This window comes from Calliphora vicina, chromosome 1 (genome assembly GCF_958450345.1).
Source record: "Calliphora vicina chromosome 1, idCalVici1.1, whole genome shotgun sequence".
Classification (NCBI taxonomy): Eukaryota; Metazoa; Arthropoda; class Insecta; order Diptera; family Calliphoridae; genus Calliphora; species Calliphora vicina.
Window position 1 is genome coordinate 56,561,055 of NC_088780.1, and position 20,866 is coordinate 56,581,920.

The window sequence follows — 20,866 nt, forward strand, 5'->3', positions numbered from 1 at the left end:
GATCAAGTTGATGGTTGAATCTCGTACGAAGTTTTCATGCTAGTTTTGCACACTTCTCTGGAGTACGAGTACGTCCGATGGTTTCTGAAGTGTGTTCATATGTTCAATGCGTTGCGTTGCGCTGCGGAGCGGTAGGTTTTGTATTCGTACAAAGCTTGTTTGTTGCCACTTTTGTGTTTTTTGTTTAAAGCTTAAAACCATATTGTTGTTGTCGTTGGTGTTATTGCTATTTTAGTTGAACATTTAAACGCTTTATTTATTTATATTTCGATGATGTTGAAACTTTAAGACAGATTTAAGTCTCAACTCAATGCGAACGGACGTGAAGAACTAATAATAACATAATTATTAATAGAAAATATTGGAAATAAATAAGTTTATTATATAATAAATAGTAACTAAAGAAAAAGGATATTGAAATCTGTGTGCTAAAATTTTGCAATAAATAAAATAAATATCAAGTGTCAAAAATCAAAATGTGGAAGTTTGTATTGTGTTTAGCTGTTTTCCAAGTGATACTTGCTCAACAAAACAAAGAAATACGTAAGTTTTTCTTAAGTAAAAATTAAAGAAAACTTTAGAAATTTAAAAAATTTTGTAACAAAATAAAGGATTACAATAAATATTTTAAAAAATATTAATAATATTAATATAAACATTTTAAAAATGATTACTGTATAATAAATTTATAATAAAAAAATAAAAATCGTTATTGCCGGACATTTTCAATTCTCAGATTTTTAACCATCAATCATAATTTCCTCAAAAATTTAGTAATGTTTATAAAGGTTATTTGTTTTTTTCTTAAGTGCTTCGTAAAGAAGGATGATTGAAATTTAAACAAAATTTCAATCATACTTCATATTTATGTTTTACATTCTAAAACATCTATTTAAACAATCGAATCAATTATTTGATTGTGAAATCGGTTGGCATAACCCATACTAGGGTTGAAATTAAAAGTCGACTATTGCTAATTTATGAAAAGTCGAATTTGAGTCAGATTTTAATGTAAAACATAAATCGTTACTTTATTTATTGATGAGAAAAACAATTTCTCATATTTACTTGTCATGCATAAGTGGTCCATTCGGAAGGTCCAATTTTCGATCACACTTTGTTACCGATATGTTTCAAAAGTCATGAATCTTAGCTGGATTATCGACAAAAACTTTTGACTTCACATAACCACAATCCAGAGGTGTGATATCACACGATATTGGAGGCCAGTTGACAGTTTCGATGGAGTTTAAAAACAATAATATCTTAAATGAACTCAAAATGGTGCTGCGTATTACTAAATAATTACTAAATATTAACACGTTAACAGTCCAAGGCAGCGACTGTGGATTGCCTCAGTTTTTTTTACAAAATCGTTGTATTTAGGCTAAACTCCAATAAATATAAATATCAACATCTTTTAAAATGTATATAAATAGCTAAGAGTTTTTTTAATAGCCCACATATGGGCTGTGGACTTCTGGCGCTTTCCGTTCACAGCACATATGTATGTGAGGAGCCGCAGAACAAAAGGTACTTTTTCTCACATTTCAAATTTTTGGGAAATTGAGTTTTATTTATTTCGCCCCCTTTAAAAATTGCATGAACCTGGAAATGATAACAAGTTTCTTACTTATCAATAGATACATCTAACTGCGATAAGTCACCACATTCAATGTTAAGGATGTTTGATATAAAACAATTTTAATATCGAAAAAAGAACCTTTTATTAAAAACTAAAGAAAAAAAGTACGTTTTGTTGAAAACAAAATTAAAAAGTATGTTTTTTATGCGTTTTTTTAACAATAATATTTTAAATGAATGTTTTTAATCCTGATCTAATATATAAACAAATTACACATTGAAATTGTGTTACGTTTTGTTAAACACAAATTTTTTTTAGAACCCATTTAAAAATACAACAGATCATATGTCTGTTACAACAACAAAATACATTGACTAGCATGTATTTTGTTGTTGCAAGAGATAGGTTTTTGACAACAGACTTAGGTTTTTGACAATTACGTCTCGTCTCTATGTTACCCTATGCCATTTACTTAGTAAAAAAAATTAAAAAAATTTTGCTAACTTGATTTTTTCTAAAAGATTTCAACCCAAATATTATAAAAATACCAAAAAAACATTTTTAAAAAAATGCGGCTCCTCATGTAGGTTAATATGTTTTTTCCAAAGTGGTCCTTATATAGGAGCTATGACTACTTATAGGCCAATCTGCATAAAAATACGATACCGTATATTATATATTATTTGTGCAGAATTACACCTTAACGATATTTAAAAGATATTTACAAAATTTACTCGGTTATTCGATTAATATTGGTCGATTAATTCGAAAATTGCAGATTTTCAGTTAAACATTAAACCGTTTGATTTTTTAAAAATAACTGAAAAAAATGATTATGGGATAAAATATTCAACAAATATTCTCTATAGAAATTATGGTATTAAAAATTGGCTTAATCGGTCCAACTTTTTAGAATTAGAACAAAATGTCCATCCGTACGACGTTTAAGAACAATTAAGTTGTATATAAATATATATGAAAAACGTTGTTCAAATAAAATTTCATTTTCAAAAATTATTTTTGGGAATACAAAAGTTTAGTAAGATTTAGTTTTAATGTGCTAACACTGGAAATTATAATCTAGTTCCAATGTGCATTTCACTGGTTGCTTATATATTACACAAATATTACTTTAGAGTGAATGAGAATTACAGACACTCAAGCTTTATTTGTAAAAATATTTTCTATATTTTCTTTTTTATATATCTCAAGATCTCACAATAGATCTATTTATATTTAATGAGATATATGACACGAATTGATTAAAAAAATAGTTTTAAAATCTTTTAAAAATTTAAAATATTTAAGTTCTCTTCAAAAATTAAAGTTAATGGAACCGATTATGTTATAATTTCGAATATTTATTAGCCGAATTAACCGATTAAAAGAATCCCAATAATTGAATACCCTAGTATGTATCTACTAGGGTATTCAATTAATCGGGTTTCTGGTTTAATCGGTTAATCGAGCAAATAATTAATCGTGGTTTAGATTTAATCGGTTAATAATCGGTTAATTTTTAATTATTCGATTAACCGAAAAATTTATATTTATATTTTAATTTTAAACTGAAAATAAAACCAAGAATTTTGTGTACTTATTTAAGTATTTCATTAATTAAAAGAACAAAAACATGAACAAAAAACAAAACATAACAATTCAACCAAAAAATAAATAATTTTCTAAGCATATAAAATCCTAATTATACCATTGGAGAAATTTTTGGACTTTTTTTAGTTTTTGAATACTTTTAATAATTTCGATAAGTTCTGATAAAATACTCGTTTCAGTAATGTCTCCAGTTTGGACTATTATCGTGTCCTCCTCCCACAAATATATGCAAGTTAAATGTCAGTTGTTATACTCACTAAACATGTTTCATGGATGTTCGAAAAATATGTAATTTTACTTGGACATTTGTATTTGAATTACAAAAAAAATATGTTAAAATGAAAAAAATAAGAAATTTCGGTTAATCGACACAAATTAATCGGTTTATTTGTTATTTGAAAATTGTTAATTTTGAATTATTCGAACAGTTAACCGACCAAAATTAATCGGTTAACCGATTAACAGTTAATCGATTAAGTTTCAGAAGAAGAAATTATATTTAGAAATGTTGGGCAGATCGATCTATAATTTCCCATATAAATTCTCTCGATATTAACACTAATCTTTAAATATTTTCACTATATATTTACCGCTGTAGGGTATCTCATCTATTCATTAGCATATTTGTTTTGTTTATTATAGTTAATATACCCTTTAATATATTTTCTTCTTGTCATCGTTATTACAAAAAATTTTAACCAACTATTTACCAAACAAACACGCGGAAGTTTATTTTCGTTTTTAATGACATTTGTGGAACTAAAACAAACAAATTTTATTTAAAAACTGGTTGTGAGAGTTTTAGACTTGAAAAACTCAAAACTGCATAACTGTATTTGTTTTACTTAAATCAATACGAATGTAAAACAAAACAACGGCCGGCTAAATTTAAATAAACAAATCCAAATACAAATTGAATACTTAGTTAAATATAGAGTTCAAAGTCGTTAAAATGAGATACAAAGTCAAGGTCAATATGAATATCAAAATCAAAACAATGCTGTTGTTTGGTGGTGGAGCTGTAAATTAACAACTTTTTTAAAACACTTTGTACCGTAAACCATTAATTAATAATAGACTTAATAATAGACTTTTGGATGGGTGTATCTTTATAAAAATAGAATATGGAAAAATTTTAAATAAAGCTGAGTGTTAAATGTTTTGTTTAGTTATAATTATGAATTTAAATGCCTAGATTGGATGTTATACATAATCGTAATAGTGTATGATCTACAGGCAATTTAAAGTGATTTAAAACTTGACCTACACCAATTTGATATCAAACTGATTGAAATTTTCTGTTTGTTGGAATTTGAAATAATAATAACAATAATAAAAAAATTATTAACAATAATAAATTAAAATTATTAACAATAATAAATAAAAAGTTATTTAAACAATTTTCTACGACCAATTATAGACTTTCGTTATGAAATTAGATCGCTTAAATTCTTTCTATGTGAAACTTATTTATGTAGGATTTTTTGGAATACCAACATTATTAAGAGTTTTATGCTCGTTAAAGTAAATTTCGGAAGTGGACCTTATGGGAGCTATGATCAATTATAAATCGAACTGCACAAACTTTTTAAATGTGATTTATTTTTATATAAAACTAAGATGCCAAAGATGGCAAAAAGATTCCTATTTCATGGGGCATGGGGGTTATGATAAATAATGAACCGAAATCGACTCAGAAAGTGATTCTGAGTGTTAGAATAATATTTTCCCCATTATGGTGGTCTAGGGTATACTACGTCTACTAGTTCTCTTCACAAATACGAAAAAATCAAATCAACTCAGAAGGGTTTCTAATTTCCCTCACATACATATTTCACATTTCCAGAGAAATTTTCTAGAAGTTTCTAATTGTATTTCAGAAGTAACTACATAATTACATTTTAGAAATTTCCAATTGAATTTCAGAAATTTATAATTATTTGCATATGTATTTCCTAAAATTCTATTAGAAATTTCTGAAATGGAAATGGCCAATTCTGAAACACAGTTAGAAATTTCTTGAATATAATTAGAAACTACTAGAAAAGAATTAGAAATGTCTGAAATATAATTGGAAATGGTGTGGTAATATAAAATATAATATTAACCAAATCTGGCGATCCAGATAAATGTGATAAAAATTCGGTTACGTCAATCCTAATTGCTCTTTGTCAACTGACTCTGACATGGCAAGACGTTTGGCCGTTACAATCAATCTGTTTTCTCTTTGCAGAAATAATACTGTTACTTTAAGAAACTTCCCGAAATTTACGGAATTCCAAGTTCTTGGGAAAATGTCCACGAGATACCAAAATAAAATCATTCTAAACCACTGTGCGCCTTTTAATGATTCATTTACCAAACATGTTTATTTTAAAATCACTTCAAATTTAAATAATGTAACTTTAAAGTTAAAACAACAGTCATTAATTTGTTAAATAAACACGGGGATTTCTCGTGTTTTAACATCTTTACTATTAAATGATACAATATTGATTTGAAACAAAACGTTTTTGCAAATTGACATAGTGATTGCATATATTTACAATAAATTTCAAGTTGAAGGTTTTAATTTTGAATAATAAAAATAAACCTGGGAAAAAATAAACAGTTTGTAGACACAGTGAACTTTAAACAGGTTTAAATAGCAAAAAAAATATTAATTATAATACAAGACCATCAATTATAATGTATTTGGTTTAAATTTAAAAAAAAACCACTCCACATTAATTGACCATTCATTAATGCATACGGAAGCTGAATTTAAAAATTTTGAATTAGTTGGCGCATGGACACAAACGTTGTTCAATTCGATGAATAACAACAAGAAATTTACGTTATTTTTTATAAATTTTGGCAGCATCCAACTATTCAAATATCTCAGACAATCAAGGTGTCTAAATGTGATTTACAAAAGAAAAAATGTTTTAATGATCATTTTGTTAATGATGGCAATACATATTTAAAAATTATGTTAATGACGATTAAAAGTGTTAAATAATTTATTTTTGTTTAAAATTTTTAGTTGTTTTTTATTTAATATTTGTTCATTTAAATTGTTTATTTATACAAATACTAATTTGTTTGTATTTTTTCCATCTCTTTTTTAGCTGAATACGTTAAACAGTGCAGACGAGATGATCCTGAGCTGTTAAAATGTTTTATAGGCTCTTTAGAACACTTAAAACCTTATTTAGCCAAGGGTATACCTGAAATTGAGGTGAGTTTACTACTGTAAAATAAGTATTATTCTAAGTTGATTGTCATATTTGTTACATATCGTTTGTTAGAAAGATTTTAAATTGAGTAAACAAGATTTTACTTTAACATGAATTGCATATCAGAAATCTGTGAGATGCATTTGAACAGTGAAAAAATTGTTGTTGATTCCTTAGCGGTCTACAACTTATTTAACACTTAAGTAAATTAAGTTATTCAACGTACAAACCCATCTCACCTATTGATGTACCTCTATTCAATTCCCCTGATGCGACCCCCAAAAAAGTATCAATGTTCGCAAACAATTAAAAAACTACTTTTTTGTCAATTGAGCCAACTCACCAACAACTAGTGCTAGGATTTTTGAGAAATGCAATTTTAAATTAAAGTAAACTTTTATTTAAGTTGACAATATATTACTTTTATCCATATTTTAGGCTCTCTGTGGCAGATCACGGAACTAACCCATAATCACATGTTCTGTTTTGCATATTATAATACCGGTCACAAAATTTTATTAAAATTAATTGATTGCAATTTGTATCAAATTTGTTTAAAACTCGTTGGTAAAAAATGTATACTATTTGCAACAATTTGACAAGAGAAGTGATGTTGATACTGGACTAGTGCAATTATAATTTTGATCTTTTGCGTAATTTTAGTATTACGAGGAGTCGCCACCATAAAAACAAACCGATCACGTATAAAGCTCATAATACGTTCCAACTAAAAATTCCATATGCCTGGAATATCTCTGGAAGATACTTTATGGAAAAATGTTCCAAGTGTGGTGAAATAATTGTGGAACCCAGTAAGAAAGTGCACATTCTGGCAAGCTAGTTCGATATTTACGGTGTCGGTATGAGCTTTTATCAAGTTCTCATGAACTTATATGATATGATTTTAGTCAAATAAATTTCAATTACTAGAAAATATCAGTGGTAAATTTCACCTTGCTTGATTTATGCATCTATATGTTCGAATATGTTTCTATATTTTGATCCAAAACTGTTTTCCAATCGTATTTTAATTGTAGGTTTGGATTTATTTTCAACAGAGAATATTTGGTCTAAATTTCATCCTCCTAGATCCTTCCCTCTAGACTCTAGACCTCTCTATCGTGCTTTCAACAGACAAAAAGATGAACGGACATAGCTACATTGTCTTAGAATAAGTACCCAGAATATGTTATATAAATACTTTTATGAATCTACAACAAATATTTCGCAATATTAGAAGCGAAATAACAAAATCAATATTCCCCCATATTTATGCATGTGGGTTAGAGTTTTTCACGGGAATTCCCGGGACTCGAAATCCCGGGAATTCCGCAAAATTTTCAATCCCGAAATCCCGGGAAATTGTGCGAGAATTCCCGGGAATTATTTTCCTTAGTTTTACGTGATGTTTTTTGAACTTGACTTTCTCTAAAAGTTTGTTAAAGCTCCAAAACAAATGGAGAAGATTCATACGACAAAAAAGATTTAAATACACCAAATAAACCAATAACAACTACGTTAGTCACATTATTCCAAAAACTCGTGAATGTTCAGAACTGTCACAAAATTCTATTCCTATAGAAAGTGAAATTATAGAAGAATTATTTTAGTATTTAGCTTTTTCACAAAAAAAACACCTTCCGTGGAATTGAATTTTGTTTAATGTTATTGGATTTTCTTCAAGTTTTTTATTTAATTTTTGATTTAATAAGCAAAAAATATTTATTTTTTGCGAATTAACAAAATTAATTGAAATATAACAAAGGTAGAACAAAATCTAATTGAAATTGAAGCCATTCCGATACAAATGACAAAAGGTGACATGTTTGTATATAATCAAAATTAGAAATCGGGTCAGTTTATCTCTTTATATTAATTTTTTGTTGGGTTTTTTTATTTGTATCCAATTACATTTTAAAACCAAAGACATTTTTTAGATTTTTAACGATGTGCACATTCTTAAAATGAAATAATTTGTTCTAGGCGGGAATTCCCGGGAAATTTCAAAATTAATCCCGATTTCCGGGGAAATGAAAAAGTGTGGGAAAACAAAAACTAATGTGGGTATAAAAAGTTAAATAATACCGACATTTCGTTTGAGTGAAAGTCTATTCGAATCATAATAATTATTACTAGAATTATAATAACACGACTACAGTAGTGTTTATAAAATTCGCCACAGCCGATTTCTCAGTCGAGTTTTCCATCTTTACTGACATTGTTTTGACGCTTAACGTCTGATGTTTTAATAATTTAAAAATATTCGTACCAGTAACGATATTAATTTAGCACTTGAATTATTTTGGATATTTTTTTTATGTTTTTGTTTATGTTTGAATTTGTTCCTCATCTTTAAAGGTTAAAGCAAAAACAAAATTTAATGATTTTATTTTAGACTTTTCATTAATTATTCAATATTAACGATTTGAGACAAAATGTTTTAAAATTTTTAGTTAAACTTCAAAAAAAATATTTATGTGTGAGATAGTGCTAGGAAATTAAATTTGAATTCAAAACTATGAACAAAAAGAACAATGAATTTCTATTAAATAATTTTAAATATTTTATTTTAATAATACTGTAATATACACTTGAACTTCTTTGGAGTCTAAAGTTTAGACGTTTTTTAATTTTAAATGTTCAAATTTAATGTACAACACATTTTTGTTTGGCATTTTCTGTAAATTCACATGTAATCGATTACAAAACTTGTTGCAGAGAAAACTCAAACTGACTACGATTTCAGCTTGTTTTCCCCACAATTACAAACAAAAACAAAATGCAATTTTGTAAATTGAGTTATTCAGTCAGTTAGTGGCAAAAACAGAAACAAAAAAAAAATTATTATTCATTTGTCTCATTCACTGATGCAACAATAAATTGTTCATTGCGAACAAAAAGGAAATAAAAACAAAGCAAAAAAACTCTTAAAAAGAGATGTGTATAAAGAAGAGAAGTGAAAATTATATAATTTCCTAATAGTATCTAAGCCACTACGAATAAAGGTGTCATATAGCCCCATTGATAGGTTGAACAATACTTGGAAAAAATAAATTATGTATGAATATCCCCAGAGCTTCACTGCATACCAATTAAGTATCGTTACTGGTACAATTAAAAATACTTGTTAAAATGAAAATTGAGCTAAACCGCTGCCACTTTCTTCTTATCTTATCAAAAATATAAACAATATTTTAATTAATTTGTTATTATAAGCTAACTCCAAGCATACACATATTTCGTTTAAATCTTGTTTTTATTAAATAAATTTATGTGGCTGATTTTTAACTTTAATTGAATTTTTTCAAATTATTTCGACTAAGGACATTACAATTTTTTATTTCAATAATATGTATAATATGGTGATTATTTTCATTTAGGCATTCGAAATAAATATTTACAAAACGAGCATAAATTATAAATTTTCATTTAAATGCTTTAGTTTTCTAACTCTTCTTAAGCTTCACTCTATCTTTTCCGAAGTACAAAGCCGACAGTCGCCTCTTCCTTTACCGTTTTGAAAATACGATAAACCCGACAAGCACTCGCGATTGTACTGAAGTATTATATGATTTTGGTTCGAGATTCCTCGTTCTGGCTCTGCCTTATTGCTTCCAGGAAGCAGTACGCTGTTATTCACTTTACTTTACTGCATTTTTGTAAGCTTTGAATTACGGTGGTAATTTTAAGGATTTAGATACCACCAACCCCTTTATTCTACAGAAGGCATTATATGAGATATTGCACACCTTCACGCGTATAGCTATCAGTGTTTCTGATCGATGACAGTCATAAATAGGACATATGACCATTGTAATTTAACAGTTGCTCTAAATCTACCATCTAGTATGTGCTCAATCATAGAGTCTCCCCTGTAGCCATAGTTTGCCAATGGTGCGGTATACTAATCAATTGAACAGTGAATCAAAAATATAGTCCGGTACATAAAAAAGACAAACTGCTGAATGTCTCGCCATCAACATTATTTACTATATTTCAAAACTATAAATCTAAGTATTCTCTCGGTGTATTTGGAAAACCTCATCCAGATCACTGACCTTTTCTGAGTTCTCATGATCGTGATCGATACATTAAATTTGTTGTCAAAGAAAGGTCTGTTTGTGCACTAAACCATGTTGCCCGTTAAACTCCTATCGAACGTTCTTAGACATAAGGTCAAGGGGAAGCCAGTTTTACATAGCAAGGAGTGCCTATATAGTTTGATGAGTACACAACATGTGATAATTAGTCCCGAGGTCAATTAGGTTCTAGCAAGGACCTATGATGGTCGGATTTTCCAAAAGCCGTACTCCAAACAAGAGCGCCCTACAGTACGGGCTTGGACGATTAAAGATTATTTAAATAATTAAAAATCTGTATCTTCAAGTAGTTGTATGTAGATATAATTGTCTCTCTCAAGGTCATCACAGAAAATAGGGTTAAAGAACGAACCAACTGCTTAGGTTAGGAAATATTACTTAGTATCGGAAAGCTTTTTGTTGTAGAAAGAACCTGACCTTGATAAGATACCACTGAAGTTTTCGAATCGAAAAAAATTTATATATGTATCAAACCCAATATATAAAAGCAAACAAAAAGCAAAATATTCATTCTTCTGAAATGAAAAATTATCACATATCGATTTAGTTACAGAATATATGCACTGGAGTGCATATCGATGATTCCTCGTAAATAACAATTCCAAGATGACATAATTATGTCAAACGATTCCTCTCATCATACAGATGTCATTATCTCATCTTGGAAATATTTATTACTGGATTATAAAAACTTTTAGCAAATGTTTATAACTCATTGTTACAACAATAAAATCAAAAAACTTCTTAACGAAAATTACAAGGCAGTTAAGCTAAAACTCAATTTGTTTTATTACTTTACAACATTATTGAGGTTCAATAAACTTTTATGAACGAAAATTCGTTTGTCATAGATAATTTAAGCGTTTAACTATCAAAAAAAAAAGAAACATGTAAAATTAAATACATGTAAGTAACAACAAAGTATGACTCTTTCAAACAACAAAATATTAATTATATGAACAAAAAATGCATTTTAAGTTATTTTTCGTGCAGTAGTCGAGTACACAAAACAATTTCGCAACATGGTTATTAACATCAATTTACGAAAATGATTTAACAAAAGCAAAAAAACTTCAGTTTTAATAATAATGTTGAATTAATTTTATTTTATTTTTAATATTTCCAGTTACCTTCAGTAGAACCTTTCAAAATGAATACACTGGCACTCCAGCTGACCGATGGACCACAAGGTTATAAGATCACCTTAAAGAATATGGAAGTCTTTGGGGCCAGTAATTTCCAGGTTAAGTCTATGAAACTCAGTGAGAATGGTGAACCCTTCGAGGCCAAAATTCTATTGCCCAAATTGAAAATTGAAGCCAAATACACCAGTTCAGGTGTTTTGTTGATCATACCCGCCTCAGGTGGTGGTGATTTCCATGCTGATTTCGGTAAGTCAACAATTCATTTAAAAATTAATAAAACCAATTTATTTTATAACCATTTCATTATTTACAGAGGGTTGTGTAGCCGATTTGACTGGCAAAGTGTCGACCAATGAAAAGAATGGTGCCACCTATTTGCATGTTGATTCTCTCAGCATTGTCATTAATGTGGAAAAGGTTAATATGAAGATTGCAAATGCCTTCAATAACAATCGTATTTTACGTAAGTTTTCTTATAAATATATTTTTTAACTATAAATATAAACAAAAACATTTTAATCTATATTATTTTGTTTATAGTTGAGGCCACCAACTTGTTCTTGCGTGACAACGGTCGCATTGTTTTGGATGCCATGCAGACTCAATTACAAAAGAAATTGGCCATGGAATTCGGCAAATTGGCCAATCAGTTGTTGAAAAATGTTCCTAGAGATTGGTTCTATGTTTAAATTTCAATTTAAGTTTAATTTGTGTATATGGTATCTCTTGTTGTAAATAGTTATTGTTATTCGATACAAAAACAAAATTTTAATATTTGCTTTTAAGTTTCACTTAAAATATATTTATACGATTTTACTCATATGTATTATTTAAGATTAAATATTTTCGAATTAAGGAAAACAAAAATATAATTAAATTGTTTGGAAAATAAAAACGTTTATTATATATAATTAAATGTATGTATGGTGTTATCTTTTATTTTTCTCTTACCCCCATTTGCTCAATATCTGGTTATTGTTTTTCGTAACGATAAACCTCAAATTAACATTTTTTTTGTATGAGAACTCTCAGTTGTCGCGATAAAAAATAACCAGAGATTGAGAAAATGAGTGTTAATATTATTTATATCTGTGTTAAACACTGTAAACAAAGTTTATAAGGGTTTCCTGAAAATGTATAGCATACCTTAAAGCGCATGTACTAAAACTCTGTGTAGGTTTGTGACTCGACTATTATTATAGTGAGCTGTAGTATTGCCATACTAAAATACTACTAAATTTGATGTTATGGCATTTAGAAAATAAGGCCCAAAGTTTCTCATAGGGTGATTAATTTACGATGTTTTTAGATTAGCCCACTTTGTTCTTATATAAGCTCACAAATTTCTTTACAATTTATTTGATCGATTAACCTATTAAAACAGAAACCCGATTAATTGAATACCCTAGTATTTATACAGACCGCATCTTACAGTTGCGACCTGTACTTTGCAGACAAGGTTTACATGGAGAGTCAGCCAGACGGACGGACATCGTTCAATCGACTCTGAAAGTGACTTGTCTACAAAGTACAGGTCGCAATTTCGAAGATATTTCGATAACATTTGGCACATACATTTTTTCGGTCCAAGGACGAAGCCTATTTAAACTGGCTGAAATCGGTACATTATTTCACCTAGCCCCCATACAAATTTCCTTCCGATATAGGACTTTATCGATAATAAATGTTCAACTTATATACGTATCTACACAAATTTCTCTCCAAATACACAGAAAAAAATGGTAAAAGTTATTAAGTAATTGAATAAAATTGTTTGAAATGTGATTTAAATTTTCAATAATTTTTTAATTCAATATGTTTTTTTTAATACTCATATCAACAATTTCATTTAGATATTTATTAACAATTTCTGTTGTTAAAATTCAATAGGAATAGTATATTGAAAGTAACAAAAATAAATGTGTCAAAAAAATAAAATAAAAATACAAATTTAAGCAAAATATCCACATTTTTGTGTTTCATAATTAATTTAAAAAAAAAATTGTTTGTATTTTTGCATTATTTTAAATTCAAATTATATTGTGATCAATGTCTAAAGAATTGAAGCAATATATGTATAAGGCATGGTAAGTAAATATAACACATATGTACATTAGGGATATAACTATTGCCAATTTTTGCAAATATGCAAATTAGCATAGCATAGTCGAATAGAGCATTAAAAAATATAAAAAATCACGGTGTTATTTTTTCGCGGTTGTCAAAAAAGTTCACGCACCAAACGCAATAAAGTTTTTCATGAAATATTTTCAATTATTTTGAAATACAATATATTTTATATACTTTTTGTATTTACAAAAATAATTAAAAAATTAATTATATTGACGAATTTGGTAATCAATATGACAATTAATTTGACGTAATTTTTTCTGTGTAAGTTGTATATATGGGGGATTGCATGTCAAGTGAACCAACTTTTGAAATCGATGTCTTCCGATCGGGACGAAATTTGGACAAAGGTTAGTCCTTTTGGATAGTAATACAGATATAACAACAAGATGATCGGCCGAGAACTCTCTGAGTTAGAGGGGGTCAAAATTTGACATTTTCGCCAAACATGTGTTTTTTCTCATCCATGTAACTTATTACCTATTGTTCTTAGCAAAATGTGTCCCAAATAGTTTAGATAGCTAATTCAATCTTTCGAAAAAAATAGAACTAACCTTGGTGCAAAATTTCATCCCGATCGGAAGACATCAATTTCAAAAGTTGATTTACTTGACATGAAATCCCCCATATGTACAGTGGTGGCCAGGTAATTAAGACAAAAATTGTTTGCTAAATTCCATGTGATTGTCAATTATTTTTTCAAATATTTCCACAAATATGAATGCATGAGGACTGTTTTAACACACAAGTATGTTTTATTGAACTGTGTCAATTCATACATATTCACCACAAACACATAAGCATTTTCTACAACAACCAAGATTTTTTTTTTAATAAACATATTTTCTAACATTTATTATATTTTTATTATTATAAAATATTCGTACCAAATTTAGTATTTTTAGTTCCATTAGTTTCGGTCATATCATCAGATGTTCGCTGAGGTGGGTCAACGTATTTCCACATATCTTTGTCCAAATATGTTGTACCGATTTTTCCAAACATTTTTGAGAAACTAGAAATATTAACAATAAATTTCATACCCTTAGGTCCTTTTGTTTTGGCTCTATCGCACTTAAAATTCAGTTGATGAAAAAAATTCAAGTATTTGTCTTAAATAGCTGACCACCACTATATATCAGTGCCTATAGGAACTGTGGTTATACCAGAGAAATGTTTATCATGATAAAGGTCAAAATGGTTGTCAAGATAGAAAATTATTTATTAGTATTATTGCTTCGTTACGACAAAATGTTTAGTGCTTTTGTTCAGACAACTTTGTCAAGTACAGACAAATATAAATGTATTTTGTAATTTTTTACCGTAAATATCGATATGAAATTAATGTTATATTATTTTTTAAGTAAATTGATCAGATGTGTATGTTACACCGTAGATATAAGTATATTTGTTGAAATTACAAACATTAATCATACAAATCATCAGTATTAAATACGTACAAAAATTAATTTAAAGAAATATAAAAATAATTAATATAAATATGTATATGTATAATCATAGTCAAACAATATATATGCATGTACATTAGGGCTATAAGCAAATTTTGGCGCCAGCACCACGCGATGGCAAATGTTGTGTTATTTCGATAACATTTTTTTCAGGTCATTTTGGAATAAAAACCGCACCCACATAAACGATTTTTTAAAGTCAAAATTTTCTCAATTTTTTTATTTCTTTATAGTTACAGGTTATATATTTATAAAAAAGTATTTGCGTTTTCTGGATAAAAAAAACTTTACCGCGTTTTGTGAGTGAACTTTTTGACAACAGCGAAAAAGTAATACATACTATTTTTTAAATAACTTTCAATGGTCTATTCGACTATGCTAGGGCCATTTTGATATTTGCAAAAAATGTAAAAAAAGTTATAGCCCTAATGTACATACATATATACATATTTATGTATTTAATTTAACACAAATCTGTAACATGCCATATAAAATTTTATTCAGTGACTACAGGACCAAATTAACATGACAAAGCTTCGTTATCGTTTGTATGTTCTTTCCATGATTTTGTTTTGTAATAAATTTAACAAGCGCCTTCATGCAACAAAGAACGTCATTCATCATTAAGCCGTTGTTTAATATTGGACGTTCAAATATTCTTTTTCTACCCACCACCAAAAAAATGGGTGGTATATTAATTTTGTCGTTCCGTTTGCAACAATTACACATATTGGTCGAATAGTACTACACATATCGGTATATGTATGTATGTACATTAGACATGCCCTTAAAAAATAGATTTGCTTTGGATGGGTCTTATTTTGTTCATTAGCAGCTAAAACTAACTACTGCAAAATTTAAGTGCAATCGGATAACTAGAACACGTGCCGGAAATTTATTGAAAGTTGTAAAATTGGGTAAATAATGGTACTTTTTCCGATATCTTAAAAAAATTCCATATTTGAATACTGTTTTTCAAACATTTGCAATAAACCTAAGCTTCTAGAGAAAATTATCTTTCTAACAAGGTATAAAACAATAATTTCTATTATATTGTTTTACATAACTTTTGCATGCAAAACAGTGAGCAAATAATACAAAAATGTCGTTTTTCTTGAATATATGACGTAGGGAAATGCTAATAACTTGATTATTTTTAACGTCTTTGGAAGGCAAGATAGGGCTTAGAGGATAGAACATATGGAATGAAATTTTACCCTAATATTCACTATTGATCAGAAATGATTAGGCAAAATGCGCAAAATCGGTCCAACCAAAAAAATTAAATTTAGAACAAAATGTACATCCTTCCGACGTTTAAAGGGTCCAATGGGTATTACCTAGAAACTTATGTGTCCAACAATGCACGAAAAAGGATGAATCGGTAAAAGGGTTTGGATCAAAATATTTGAATAACTTGGTTCGGACATATTTTGATCTCGACAACATTTAAATGCTTAAATCTGGCTATGTACACAGAAAAAAATTGTAACAGTTATTAAGCAATTAAAAAAATTTGTTTGGAATATGACTTAAATGTTCAATAATTTTTTAATTCAATATGTTATTCTAATACTCATATCAACAATTTCTTATAGATATTTATTAACAATTTCAGTTGTTAAAATTCAATAGGAATATTATATTGAAAGTAACAAAAATAAATGTGTCAAGAAAATAAAAATTAAAGAAAAATTTATAAATTTTTTTGTTTCATAAGAAATATGTTTTCTTTTATAAATTATAAAGGAATTGGAATATTCCAGATAGTAAGTAGAATCTGTATCTATAATATAGCAACAGGCAAAAAATGGACATCGATTTTATATAAAAAACTATTTTTCAACAGGATTTCAGTGGACTCTTTCATCATCAAATGCGTCGAGTGTAGAAGGAACTCGTTTAAGAACAATACTGGAGGAATCTGTATAACCATTCGTGAAAGGGGATGTTGGTCATATACTGGTTAAAAAGGTGAGAAAATGGTAAAATATACGTGCTTTAACTTTATGTATATTTTCAATTTATATATGTATGTAATTGTTATACAAAATTGTAAATTTGCTTAAAATAATAAAAAAAAAACAATTAAAACCATCAATTTGCATTTTTAATTAATAGAAGAAAAAGCTATTGCAGATGTATATAATTAACTAGTAATAATATAATTATTCAATGTTAAAATTCTATTGTTAAAATTTTACTGTTGACTATTAACAAATTTATTGTTTAATTTCACAAAATCGTTGTTAAAATATATTGTTGAGAGATAACAATTTTAAGTAACAAAAATATTTTTTGTATCTACAAAATCAGTTGTTGGTGTCTTTTCAATTAAAAAAATAATTGTATTGACGAATAGGTAATTAATATGACAATTGATTTGTCGTAATTTTTTTCTGTGTAATATTTACCATTGATATTTTCTAATAATACAAAATTAACCCAATTGGGTGAACCAGGTATATTAATGTTTTAATACAAAATGCACAAAAATCGGCGATCGTATTGTGTTGGCGGTGGGTATATACGATTCTGCACTGCCGAACGAAACATTCTTACTAGTTTTATATTTATATGTACTCAATATATGTGTAGGAATTTCTATTGTACAATATTATACTTTTATTGCAAAATACAAAGTATTAAGAGGCGTTACCAGAGTTTATGTTAACGGATGTTGTGTTATTGCGTGACCTACCCACCTACCGACCGAAAGGCCGGTCGCCTTTTACAGACATTATTAACATTTTCTGTGTGTTTATTTTTTTCTATAATGACATGTGTACAAACATGACATCAATACGTTTGTCTTTATGCAACATTAAGGATACATGGTTGATAATCATATACACTCGCACTCAGGCAAGGAGTTGTGATTTTGAAGTGATGTTAAAATGTTTGACATGCAAATCAGTATTTACAAACATGTGATTAACACATCAATACATAAATATGTATATGTACCTATTTATTTGAATGTATGCGCGTTTTTTTAATGAAATATTTAATTTATTTTTAATGCATTTTGCGACAAGGAAATATTTAATTTTAATAAATAGTATTCTCTACCAGAGATGGGGGTAGTGTACTAAATTTGCAGTTTCCACTAAAAGTTAGTGATACATTTTTCACTATCACTAATAGCTATTTAGTGGTGAGTTGAAAAATAACAGCCTCACTAGGCAATAGTGGTAGTGGTACAAGAAAGTTTTTCACTAAAATTAAATTAGTGATAGTGAAAAACCTTTTTTTTACAGCTTAGTGCAAATATTTTTTTCTCCACTAACAGGATAGTGGAAAAATATAATCATTCACTAATGTTGAATTATTTTATACTTTTTTATTTTTATTATTTATTAAATTAATTAATACTAATATTAAAGTAGTAACAAAACTAAAAAACAAAAGGAAATAGTAATACAAAAAAATAAGGAAGTTTCATCAATATATTAATATAAGAAATCAAATTAAATACATATTGGTACATAAAAACCTTAGCAATTATTTGCCATCAGCAAAATTAATTTTTCAAAATTAGAGTCACTTAATTTATTTCTGCGAGGAGCGTCTACCATTCCACTAAAAGAAAAGTGTTGCTCTAAGAGTCGTTCTACAATAAAAAATAATAAAATTGAAATATTTTGACTATATTTTCAATTTCTTTTGAATATTTCTATAAACACTATTTTTTGAGATTTTAGTGCATATAATATAATTAAAGCATTCATATAGTGACTGTTAAAAATTTGCACTATTTTATTGTAGTGCAAAATTTTCACTACCACTAATGTTTAGTGATAGCACTTTTATAATTTCCACAGCACAAGCGGTGAATGAGGATTGTCATAGAAATATTCATCGAACACCCAGCAAAGCATAATTTTCTTGATCTTTATTAAATTCACCATAAGTGGTGAATGAGTATATAAATTTTTGGGAATGCAGTGGTCAGCTATTAAGGATGAATTTGTTTTTGATATTAAATTTAAACGAGTTTCTGCCGATATTATTGAAAACAAACGCACACCTACAAAAAGAGAAGTTTTAAGACTTATTATGTCCGTTTTCGATCCATTTGGGTTTTTAAGTAATTTTACTATTACTGGAAAAATATTCATGCAGTCGCTATGGATATGTGGCTTGGAATGGGACGAGGAAATACCAGAGGCTTTACGTGATCGTTGGAAATCTTGGACTACAGGGTTGAAAAAGGTAAGGGAATTTAGCATTCCAAGATGTTATTTTTATAATTTGTGTGACCAAAACATAACTTTACATTTAAACTGTGTAAAATACGCTCACGTCCAAAATAGACAAAAAAATTGGTATACTTGCAAAAAGATTGTTCTCCTAAGCAGTTTGGTATTGGAAATCAGCAAAATCGGTTCAGTGGAACCAGAGTTATGAACCAAAATGTGAGATAACCTAAAAAAACTGTATAATTTTAAAATACCATAAAATTTGTTAATACCATAAAATTTTACACACGTTATTTTTATGTTAAAAGGACTAACTCTGGTAAAAATTATAAGAATCGGTCATGATTTCTCCAAGCCCCCATACAAATTTCTTCCCGAAATATGGTTCAATGATCTGTAAATGCCTACAAAATTGCAGTATCAACACAAAATTCAGGAAAAATAAGTTTCGTGCTTAAAAAAATCACAACATCACATTTTTTGTGGATCGGCCCATATTTGACCATAGCCCCCATATAAAGTTCACTTCCGTAAATCACTTAAATAAGCATAAATGTCTTCACTATGAAGTTAAAATTCGTCATATATAGTCCCCATATATACCACAATCGTTGTACCTAATTCTATGAAGATCGGCCCATAATTGGTTATAGCTCCCATATAAGGAACACTTCCGAAATACACATTAACCTACATAAATATGTAAAAAATAGCAATATCAAAACAAAATTTTACACAGATCCGTAATTTATATTTAGAAATAATTTTTTGTCATATTGTGTGAATATCGGTCCATATTTGACCATAGCTCCCATATAAGGTCCGCTTCCGAAAATCAGTTAAGTACTCATAAATCTCTTATAAATACCTTTATCATGCTAAAATTCATATTGTTACGTTTTAACCTTTTCAAAACGCTGGTTTATTTCCTTTAAATAAACCGGATACTTTTGATTGCAAATAAAAGCCATTTAGTAGTTTGAAAATTGCAACAACTCTTTATTTCTTTAAAATGTACAACAACAACAGAATTAAATAGCCACTCAATGTTTTTTTATACACGTTTATAAATTCTCAGAATTACAGACACAATTTATAATGTACACGAATTTACTTGAAAAACACAACACACTTTAAGGCACTTATGGCGTTTTCTTTTCTGGCACAAAATGTTGCCAACATAATTTGTACCATTTATTAAAGATTACCCATACCCTCATAATGTTTTGCATTTTTAACGATCACAATAGAACAAAAACAATTACCATTTATGCAATTTTCTTTTATTTACTTTCAAAATGTTGTTAAACTATACATTTTGCTGTTTAAAAAGTGCTGCATTTCTAACCCTTTGATAAAATTGAGGGTGAAACGTGTAGCATATCTTCGGGGTTTTAGGGCAACAT

The 20,866-nt window shown here is 28.2% G+C and overlaps 1 protein-coding gene across 1 annotated transcript; it reads left to right on the forward strand.

Annotated features, from left to right (window-relative positions):
• The first annotated feature begins 390 nt into the window (after nt 1–390).
• Nucleotides 391–12,575, forward strand: Jhbp1 (Juvenile hormone binding protein 1). The gene is made up of 5 exons (XM_065498578.1): nt 391–543; nt 6,307–6,416; nt 11,641–11,905; nt 11,973–12,122; nt 12,200–12,575. The coding sequence occupies exons 1-5, from the start codon at nt 477–479 to the stop codon at nt 12,346–12,348; spliced, it is 741 nt and encodes a 246-aa protein (XP_065354650.1). The 5' UTR covers nt 391–476; the 3' UTR covers nt 12,349–12,575.
• The last annotated feature ends 8,291 nt before the right edge of the window (nt 12,576–20,866 follow it).